The sequence below is a fragment of the Pinus tabuliformis genome, chromosome 6 (assembly GCF_031772625.1).
Source record: "Pinus tabuliformis cultivar Carrire ecotype Pingquan chromosome 6, CPIR1, whole genome shotgun sequence".
Taxonomy (NCBI): domain Eukaryota; kingdom Viridiplantae; phylum Streptophyta; class Pinopsida; order Pinales; family Pinaceae; genus Pinus; species Pinus tabuliformis.
Genome location: NC_142292.1, coordinates 1,982,063,682 through 1,982,074,737, shown reverse-complemented (window position 1 = coordinate 1,982,074,737; position 11,056 = coordinate 1,982,063,682). Strand labels below are relative to the sequence as shown.

Genomic DNA, 11,056 nt, shown 5'->3' with positions numbered 1-11,056 from the left:
TGCCTTACAATTGGACTAATCAAAATAAAATCTGATTCACTTCATAGGCGTAGAGTAAACAGGTACCAAAGAGGTAAGGTGCAAGTGGACGATAAATCATATTCAGCACAAGACCAACAATTGAAAGTCTTGTGTTATAAGCTCCAAACAAGATCACAAATGATATATTATTCACCAAATTTTAATCTTCCACGAGAGACAGATCGATCCTCTAAGATTTGTCAAACAAATAAAAAAATAACAAGATTATGCATAGAATCATCTTTGAACTGTAAATACTACAGTATATAGTAACCTGGGAAAGTGATGAAGCACTCGATACCATACACAAATAAAATTCCTTAATAGAAGAAAACACCACTGAAAGTGGTGAAAAGCTGCCAAATGAACTTTGCCAATCTTTTAGATTTACAAAAACAAAGTCAAAAAACCTCTTCAAAGCTAAGTGCTTACTACCAGCCACATCCAATAGAAAAGGTTTTATGGGGCCTGATAAGATCAGAACTTGCTTGACCACGGTAAGATAAGCACCGTACCTACCTAATGTATAAAAGAAGACTGATAAGCTGGAGGAGGGGCAGGCAGTCCACTGCCAAAGTGATGGTTGCTGTAATTAGTAGAGGAATTGTAAGAACCGGAACCCAACAACGAAGGCCCCATGTTATCTGATGGATACATATATGGCCTTGAGAGCGAGACTGGACTCCTATTTCCAACACCATAGGCTGCTCCATATAATCCTTGGTTTGATCTGTCATATGCATTTTGGCCCTGTAGGTTGTAGGATGTAACACCTGGAGCTGCACCAGAATATTGTACTCTATCCAAAGACCTATAAAAGCTTCTGTCTGCACCATTGGAAGAAGCATAAAGAGCCGGAGTTCTTTCAGCTGCACTTAACGGAGGCATATATACACCAGCATTTCCTCCATTAGCACGAGGACGCTTAGGCTGAGACTTAACAGCACCCGCAGACCTTTTTCTGTCAGCCTTAGCTTTCTCTAGCTGAGCTACACGCTTTTGAAGAGGATCTGGTGAGAACTGCGATTCAAGTTTGTGCTCCTCAATGCACTTTATAACAGCTCTGTAAGCAGAAAGCTCTTTTGTATTTGCTTCATTCTGTAGCAGCAAATAAAAATATCAGTCAAAAACGGAACTTCTGATATCACCAACAATACTAAAAGCCAAAATGATCATCACATAACAAGACATTTTGTATAACAGTAATACAATCGTACCTGTGCAGCAGTAGAGTTATTCCCGCTTTTTAAACTTGCCTGAGAAGCTTTCTTAGCATCTTTCAGATATTCCTTCAACAAAGGAACAGGTGCAAACTTCTCTGTCAGCCCAAATGCATGAGCAAAGTTGACTGCCTCAATTTGTTTTCCACTATTGACCAGGGTTTCTACAACATCTGCATGAAATTGTCACAAAATTTTCAGTTAATCTGAATATATCACAAACATCTGAAATACCAAAAGACAGTTTACTGTGAAAGAAAAAAAAATACAGACAACTTCAACGGATTTTTCAATAAAGATAACAGCTATGTCCGCTTGAGACAATTTTCGTAAGTAAACAGTTCCCCACTCATGAAAGGCCTTGTGACACTTTACCATAGCTGATCATCTTCAGGTGCCTTTATTAATATCAACAAAATAACTTACGTACAACTTTCTACCTCATAAAAAGATGTCTACCTAGTAGAGGCCACTCAGTATCTGCTTTGCATATGAAATGTTGAGATCTAAAGAAAAGACTACCAACCCCGTCAACTTAGAAACCCGTTCACTGGACTAAACAAAAAACGTTGGGAAGGTTTACTACAGCCGGGATTACCAAAATTTATCTTCAACTCAATCAGCCACAAGCAAGTATACTGATAAAATCCACCAGTCTCTCAAAAAAAACCAAGCCAGCCATGAATGCCAGAAAAACAACAAAAAGCCTATCTACCAAAATGTATCGCAAATTTTGCCAGCCTAGCCACTGAGGCTAACATTACAGAACACCAGCCAACCAACCTGGCATTTTTGATTCAAGTCCAAGGGAACGGCAGAGTTCAGGTGTCTGCCTGCGCCGTGCAACTGCAAGAACAAGCTTGCATAAGTCATCTTTATCAAACTCTGACGCAATTCCAAAAGTAGCTAGAAGTTGCAAGAAGGCCTGGGCCTCCAACGAATTGCCATTGGCAACATCTCCTTCAAGGTTTATCTTCGACTTCCATTCATCTGCAATACTTTTGGCTTGCTCCTTTATATTTAAGGGCAGAACTGGATGTTCAACACCCAAAATAGGATCTGCCAAAACAGGTACAAGAGATTCCAGTAATAATGTACAGGCCCGGCGTAGAGCCGGGAGCCCAGACTCTTTCTTGTCACTTGACTTTTGTTCAAGAGAATAAAACCCCTCCAAGGACTCTAACACTAACCGTGATGGGTCAATTGCAGAGTTTAATGCAGAGGGAACCTCATTGCGAAGCCCAGCTGCATCTTTTCTATGTTCAATAATGTATTTACGCAATCCCTTGGAATCCATAGTTTCACATAAGGTTTTCAACTCGGACCGAACCTGGGGCTGCACCTTTGCTTCTGATTTTGTACTGGGGCTTATTTCTTTCTTGGAATCAGCTTCAGGACCATCACTTATAGATGACCCATTTGCATTTACACTACCATTTTCTTTTTCTCTGATTGAATCCTTCTTCGTGTCATCGTCTGTGACCTTCTCACATCCATTGTAAAATTCTTCCTTCAATTTTCTTCGTTCTTCAAAAATCACAGCAAGGGCAGCATCCTTCTGTTCCTGCACACGAGCCAATGAAGCCTGCTCCTTAGAAGCAATAGACACCTCACGTTTATCCAAAATCTCTTGGGTTTCCCGCATCTTGGCCTCAAAAGTTCTCTGTTTTGCCTCCAAGTCCTCAAGTCTATTCTGTATGCTCCGCTCTAATGAAAGGAAATGCTCTTCTAATTCTTTCCATTGCACCGTACATTTTGTTAAGGCTTCTCTATGCTCATCTAGATCCACAAACGCCTTCTGTAACCGTTCCTTCTTCAAATTCACACCTTCCATGGCTCAAACAATGCACCCCACCGTCTTTCTCCACCCTTATAAATCTGAATACAAAAACCACAAATCCAAAACTATGAATTCTAAAAGAGCCATTCTATAAACTCTATGACCCTACACACTTAACCTTGAATCGCAGCTTTTGTGAACAGGAAGAAATACAAATCTTGAATGCAATAATAATTATAAAATCCACCAAAACAGCCAGTATCCTATACAGAAACCAGAAAACCCCGGAACAAGAATTTTTAATCAAAATCACTCGATACACTATTAAGACCATAAAAGCCTAAAATCCCTTTTTTCATACGGGACAAAATTACAAATCTGGAAAAAAGTTACAATAGCTACGACGGCAATTCCAATACCCACGTTATCAACCAGAAAACCCACAAAAACACTCATTAAAATCTTAAGCCCTAGAACCCAAAGACTGACCCCTAAAACCCCCAAATTTCAACATACCCAACTTGGAGCCTCGAAACCTCTTGCACATAGAAAAGCTTGTGACAGACAAATCTGAAGGAAACGTCACGGAACCTACAATTACAAAAACCCGTTACCATTACAAAACACACTTAAACAACCTTTAAACCCTTCAACCCAAGCCCTGAACCTTAGCAGCCCAAATTTCACTATACATTACAGAAACCAACCCACACTAAAATTTCAAAAACGTAAACATAGAATACCCGCATTTATAGTCACAGAACACACACAAGACCAATCATTAAACCTTGAACCATAGAACCCAAATCCTAACCCTTAAAACCCCAATTTTAGTAATTCTTCCCATACAGCACAAAATGCGAATTTGCGAAAAAAAAAATTCGAAAACACACAACACCCAATTCATTTACAGTATTCACTGAGAACTCTTCAACCTTTAAATCTGCAAACACCCATATTAACCTTAAGAAAAATGCAAATGGCATTCACTAATACCGAGCGTAAATGCAGAAATCTTTCAGAACATACCTTGTCTTTTGCGATCTAGATAGAACCCGGAATTTGCAGACGCGACCCAGTATATCTGTTGTTCAGTTTGTTCACAGAGAGGTTTAACACGATGAAATGAAAAAGAAAAAGAAAATGGTTGCTGTCGAACCCTAGTAATTAATATCAACAAAAGCCCTCCTCTCCCAGAAAAAAACGAAATATATCACCGAAATATGGCTCAGAGACCGTCAGATCCGTATCGCACGGCCAAGATGCAGCTGCCACCGTGTTTCACACGGATTCCGGACCTGCCTTTATCCTCACCGTCACTCCATTTGGGATTTGCTGGTTGTTCCACTGACATATACACAGATATATTGAATTCATTATTACAATGACCCAGATATATAAATATAAAAAAATGATTTAATGGATTTTTTTATGCTCCATCTAACCACCGAGATTATTGTAGTAACCACTTCCAGATTTTACATGAAAATTTTGGTTGATGTGATAGTTTTTAATGTAGTATTAACATTAATTGAAAATTGTTGTTTTGCGGTGCAAATGCATATATATTCCTTTTCATGTGATGTTTCTATATATTAATTTTTTTAATAAAAATTTGAGATATATATATTAATAAAAAGGATCACTGTAAAAGCTCATAATTTAGTTGTATAAAAATGGTTTTTATTATAAAAATATGATTTAAAAGGCTAATCATGCCTATGTGAATATGGCCATCTACTAGTAGCTTCCAATATAAAAGTACACCAAATTTCTTTGATATAAAGAGGAAGGAGAAAGAGAAAACATCTGAGGTCTTTAAGTATTAACAAAACATAATGATTATGCATCAAAGGTTGGGAAGGTAATGTTATTGGTTGTATCTCTATGCATGGGACATTTTGTTGTTGTGAATAGTGTTGAGAGTTTGTCTGGGAAATTAACTATGTTGGGTGGTGAGCAACTAGAGATATTATGGAGTGCAGTGTGAATGTATGTGAAGTGTTGTATTAGCTTGTTGTTATTGTTAGTAATTTTAACGATAATTTCTACTTTAAATTAGTTATGATGTTTTGTTATCTTAATGTTTCAACAAAGGATCAAAGGAGATTTTTAGATTTCGAATAAACTTATCATGCTTTTGTAGAGCTTAGGAAGTTTTCTAGAGTTCTTTGTAGTCCATATGTCTAGGGCAGTGAACAATTGGTTCAGGGTGAATTCCTCTCAAGATGAGAAGAAAAGGCTTGATTCATTAGGCCAAAACAAAATACATGAAACCCAAATCGAACTCCAGAAGTCTTTCACCTAAGTTCACTAGGTTGATCCCTAACACTAATTGATATTTGAAAATATCGAAATTGGAAACCGAGTTTAAAGTTGACGAACCTGATTTGAACCCACGAAGATGTGAACTTAAAATCACCATAAGGATAGAGATGATGTAACACCCCATTTTGATTTCCCCCCAATAAGTAAATTTAAATACATCTAAGGGTCATTGTGAGTCATAGTTTGGACACATTGTCGATTTTTAAGTTGAAATGGACAAGTTATGAACAATGTAAGTGTGTTTGTCATTAATAGAAATTGCCACATAGTTGATTAAAGGGTAAAGCACCTACACTGAGTTTGATGCTTGATCTAGGTGGATATAGGTGGCCACCCACCTATTGCACTAGCTCACAACACAATTTTCCTAATTTGGCAGTTTTCAGGTCTTGAATTTTTGGAGCCATTTTGAGGCCCTAAACGACATTTTTTGGGGAAACAAGCCGATAACGTTTAAAATCTTTAGCAACACTTGAAAGTTGTTCTCCTTAAATAGACCTTTATAACAAGCTATCGTGTGCGCCAAACAGAGATCATATACCAAAGTTACGACCCCAAAAAGTTGATGTTCCAACTTACCCCGCCCATAAACCTTTGGTGCTTCATCTCTTAGGGTTACAGTTTTTGGTGTTTAGGGTTCCGCATTGTTTCTTCATGATAAAAAGGCATGTGAGCCTCATTGTAACATAGTTCAGGAAGACGCATAATCGTCACATCTCTTCTCAGAGATAAACTACCACCATTCGAGCTAGTTTGCTTTCATTTTGCATGTAAAAAGTTTCAACATTTATATTTATTAATTAAATTTCAATTTCATTGTATCTTTGTGTTTGATTTTAAATATATGTATTTCATTTCGTACCCTTCTTAAATTCATATCAATGCCACAAGTAAGAACTAGTGAAGGTGTTATGGGAATCAACATTCCCTGCAATTCCTAAAAAAAAGCCACACAAAAACTTTGTGCCAAAAATTTAAAATTTGAAAATGTCGAATTACCTTTTCCCTCCAATGCCACTCCCCCAAAACCCCGCAACCCCCCACCAAAAAAAAAAAACATTGAATAAAGAACCTAGTAGTTGAAGCAAATACCTACCACAATTACAGAAGTGAGGTAGTGATTGAGGAGTTGTTTTAGACTTCAATGAGTAGTATGGGCAAGCACTCATCTTGAATTTCAAGAGTTGACCCACAAGTGGTGTGGGGAAAATGGGGAAAATAATAAGAAAATAATCATCCAATCATTGATTTAGGCACTCATGGAGAGCAAGGAGATACACGAGTACCTAAGCAGTGAAATTTGCGATTTGGGAGCTACGAATCCTTAGTGGAATTGTTGTTATAACTTTGTAGGCGACTATAGCTTGAGTTAGATGCCTAAATTCGTCCAAAAATGTGTTAAAGAATTAGAGGCGCCATGGTGCATTTTGGGCTTGAAAATATCTAATTTTGTTTGCTAAATTCTTGTAGAAGCAACTAAAAATCCAAGCAAGTGAATGGGTTGTGAATTGATGTGAGCTAGAGTAGCATTAAGGAGGGAGAATGCTAAGGGATCACCTAGACAATGAAGAGGCTCCACTACTACCTACCAATTGGAAAGGAATATGAGAATTCATGGAAGCCCTCTGCTCAATGGTGAGGAGGGAATTTCGCTATAAAATTGTTGTGGAGGAGGGTGGTTGCATTGTCAATCCTTTACTTGAGTGAATTAGAGTTTCCCTAGTGGTATCATGGTCTAGCTAGGGAGAAGTCTACCATAGAAAAATAAAGGTATAGCTAAACCTATGGTTGGGTGGAAAAGAGTTCACCCTTCTTCAGATGCAAGAATTTAATTGTTTAAATAATTGTTTCCACTTGTATTATAATGTTCATCTTTCGTAATTTGGTTGATGTTTACTGGTTGAATATCTAAATGCTTGTTGATTATAAATTTAGTGGATAATGAAATGTAAATAATATTGATGATATTAATGGGTATTTAGCTTTTTTGTCCCTATAGCTTCATGGATGATGGAACCTTGGCAGACCTCTAGTTGTAATACCTCACTTGGGAGGATAAGGCCAATGGCCTTCATCGCTGAACTGGCATGAATGTTGCTCAATGAAATTACCTTGATTGGTCTTTCAATGTTGGATATAGACAGATACCCCAAGCAAGCTTGTCTAAGTGTAGGTTGCCTCAACTAGTCTTATTAAAAATCTCAAGAATGAAATTATGAAATTTACAAAGAAGACTAAGAAACCTTAGTCTTCATAGAACATTTGAAATTAGGAGTTGTAACTCCCCTCACTAGAGGTTTAATGCCTTGAAAGCATGTATTGGAAATTTTAGCTTAAACTCTTAGCCTCTTCACTCAATGACCAAGCTTCATAGCCTCTTAGTAAGGCTAATGATTGTTTATACAACTAAACGAATTGATTTTTCACTCCCACACAAGGTTCCTTACTGTGAAATTGACTTTCTAGCTTAGAGAGTAGAGTGGTAAGTTTGGTTAATCTTAAGGCTTCCTTGTCATTCACCAAATATAGCCCTAAAAGCATTATATAAATCTTTCTTAATTTGGAAATCAAGCCTCAATTGTGTCCCTCACACCGAGTTAAATTCAGGCTCTGGAAACCTTGTAATGACTCCTCTTTTCAAAGTCTAGAGAAGAACCCTGATACAACCCATATGTAGACAATGAGGGTGGTTCTCTAAAGCCTTCAAATCAACTTCATAAAACTTTTGAATCATGTGTTGCATGGCCTTTGTTCTCTAGTAAATGGCAGGGTTGTCATATTGTTGATAGCTCGAAAAATTCAACTACCAACAAGGGAAAAGCTACTCGATTAATTTCCCAATTAGACTTATACTCGTTGGGTAAGATAACTTTTGAATGATATGTGGGCTTGGTTAGCTGCCAAAGTATATTATTAACTAAAGTACTTAATAGTGAAAATTATTATAATCTAATCTACAAAATTAGCTACTTAATTCTATAATAACTATAAACTAATTCTATCTATCAATTTACTTATCTATTTCAACTAGTAGTAAAACTAGATAAATTAGACATAAAACAGACTGATAAATTATTAAGTTATAAAAATAATTCACAAAATTAATAATTGTTAAACCCATATGTATATGTATTGTTCAAATTAAAGCATTTCATATCTCAAAATATACATGCTCACATCTAATATAGGATTAATTGATTAATTCAAACATATAATGGAAAGTAATTTCACATGAAAATAAGCGAGAACTAAAAAAAACATAAACTTGCAAAAATACAAAGCTTATGTAAGGTCACTTCTTGTCCAAGCCAAATTGATCAACATATGCATGTCTTCCTTTTATACTCAAAGCTTATAGAAATATATGATTTTAATGAGAAAGTTTTTCAACCACTTTTCTATTGAAAGAGATGACATCTATAATAATATACTATTATATCTTCTGTTTAAATTCCTTAGATATTTGTTACAACAATCTCAAAAATTTAACAAAATTACTGGGGAAATCTTCTTCTTATTTTCTTGATCAATAATATTAATATATTGACTTTTTAGAGAGTCGTCGCTGCCCTAACCGCCGCTGCCCCTGCAGATCCTTCCCTCGGCAACCTCTTGCTGCTGAGGCCAACCAAACCATGCAGCCCTCTGAGGAGGGAGATCCTCACTCTTCCACGCAGCCAGGGAATGAAGAAAATGCAGAAGCCTTCGCATCTCTGATCACAGAGAATGGAGCTCCAAGGAACAGGCCATCAATCAATAAATTTGTAAAGAAACTTGAAAGTATCCCAGAGATTTCTCTCCCTCCAGCACTTCCAAGAAGAGCAACCATCTCTCTGGCAGAACACGGACTTGTAGGACAATTCATAGGGCTATGGCCTTCACCAAATTAGTGCAAAAATGGGTGGAAAGAAATTGGAATGCAACCACATAGGGGAAGATAGCAATACGATTCTGTGGAAGGGGATACTACACCTTTCTCTTTGAAACAAAGGAGGACAGAGATCTGATATTTAGAAACGGACCTTACTTCATGGACTCCAGAGGTTTATACCTGAACAGGTGGACACCAGACTTTGATCCGGAGATGGATGTCCCAAATGCAGTGCCTGTGTGGGTCAGGCTCCCGCATCTTCCTCTTCATTGCTGGGGAGACGAATCTGTAAAGGCTATAGGAAACGCAGTGGGCAAATATATTGACAGATGTGAGCCAAAAGACAACATGCATGCGTGCGCAAGAATATGTGTGGAAGTAGATCTCGGAAAAGGCCTCCTAGAGGCAATAAAGATCAAGGTCGACCAGTGGACACACATTCAACAGCTGGACTATGAGAAAATACCATTTAAATGCAAGGTATGTCACGAGTATGGTCATTTTGCAAATAGGTGTCTTAAAAAAGTAGAGCATGAAAATGTAGAAGAGCAAGAACCTACATGGGAACAAGTGAAAAGGAAAAAACCTACCAATAAGCAGACATCATCAAATATGTATCAGTCCCAAGAAGCAAATGAAACAACCTCTCAGCCTCCAACGAAGGTTACTCCTCCTAATCACACAACTCTGAATCCTTTTGAGCCATTAGAAGACTCATTTGATCCACGCTCTCCCAGATCCCCTCCCTCAAACCCTACCTCTTTAGCTCTCATATCCACCCCCAACCCTTTATCCTCCCCACCTCCTCCCTCAGTGGACCACATTCTAACTAGAAACAAAGCCAAAGAAATCCCCCAAGCCTGGGATCAGCCAAAAAAAGTGGGAAGGAAATCCAATAAAGAAATCAGAGATGAGGCAACAACTAAAGAAATGGCCCTAGGAATGCAACAACCAATGGATTCATTCCTTGGGAAACAAACAGGAAGTCATGAAAAAACTCAGCAAAGAGGAAAGGGAGGATCACACCAACACAACAATAATTAATGATAGTGGTCTCTTGGAATTGTCGCGGCCTTGGCACCTCCTTTAAAGTTAATGCAACTAGAGACATTTTAGTCAAGGAATGACCAAACATATATATGATCCAAGAGACCAAACTAAACAAGCAAGAAAATCAAAAAATGATTCAAAAACTAAAAAATTATGAAGAAGTAGCGTTAGAAGCCACAGGAGCATCAGGAGGAATCAACACCATTTGGGATAAAATAAAATGGGAATTAATGACCCAAAAAATCAGTAGACACTGGATTCGAACAGAGTTGAGGAATCTCAATACAAAAGAACAGTATAGCATTATAAATGTGTATTCTCCAAATCATTATAGAGAGAAAGAACAATGTTGGAAATCAGTTAAAGAAGAAATAGCAGAGAGACAAAGTGGGCACTTAATCCTGGGAGGAGACTTAAATCTGATAAGGAATACAGAAGAAAAATTTGGCGAAATCTTCCACAATGATCCGTCAAGAGAAGCTCTTGAAGGAATAATAGAAGAACACAAATTAATATACATTCTACCAAGCAATGGAAAATACACTTGGAACAACAAAAGAATTGGAAAAAACAACATAAAAGAAAGGTTGGACATAATTCTTATTCATGAAAGCATAGTAGTTGCTTACACTCTTGTGAAAAGTAAAATTGTTCACAACTCAGCTTCAGATCACAAGCTGGTGGTGCTAACCTTGGGGAAGCTGGAAAATCAAGGACCCCTTCCCTTTAAATATAATTCAATTTGGGACAGTAAGGAAGATTTTGAAAAACAAATAAAGGACAAAT

The 11,056-nt window shown here is 37.4% G+C and overlaps 1 protein-coding gene across 3 annotated transcripts; it reads right to left on the bottom strand.

The window, feature by feature from the left end:
• Positions 1-205: 205 nt before the first annotated feature.
• On the bottom strand, positions 206-4,358 carry LOC149267149 (FRIGIDA-like protein 4b). 3 transcript variants are annotated; one of them, XM_089431603.1, is made up of 6 exons: positions 4,239-4,358; positions 4,051-4,105; positions 3,538-3,612; positions 2,025-3,119; positions 1,239-1,414; positions 206-1,119 (listed from the first exon to the last, which is right to left on the bottom strand). In XM_089431603.1, exons 4-6 carry the CDS (start codon positions 3,073-3,075, stop codon positions 541-543), a joined length of 1,806 nt encoding a protein of 601 aa, XP_089287729.1. In that variant the 5' UTR covers positions 3,076-3,119; positions 3,538-3,612; positions 4,051-4,105; positions 4,239-4,358; the 3' UTR covers positions 206-540. The 3 variants fall into 3 exon arrangements, with proteins under 3 accessions (XP_089287729.1, XP_089287722.1, XP_089287717.1); XM_089431596.1 differs by lacking the exon at positions 3,538-3,612 and having other exon boundaries at positions 4,239-4,357; XM_089431591.1 differs by lacking the exons at positions 3,538-3,612; positions 4,239-4,358 and having other exon boundaries at positions 4,051-4,190.
• Between the last annotated feature and the right edge of the window lie 6,698 nt (positions 4,359-11,056).

What these genes read in the sequence shown, in the direction of transcription:
- LOC149267149 (XM_089431603.1), bottom strand. Translation starts at nt 3,075, where the DNA reads ATGGAAGGTGTGAATTTGAAGAAGGAACGGTTACAGAAGGCGTTTGTG. An exon ending in ACTTGAATCAAAAATGCCAG is followed by an intron (nt 1,415 to 2,024) that starts GTTGGTTGGCTG and finishes AATTTCATGCAG; the next exon opens with ATGTTGTAGAAACCCTGGTC. An exon ending in ATAACTCTACTGCTGCACAG is followed by an intron (nt 1,120 to 1,238) that starts GTACGATTGTAT and finishes TTGCTGCTACAG; the next exon opens with AATGAAGCAAATACAAAAGA.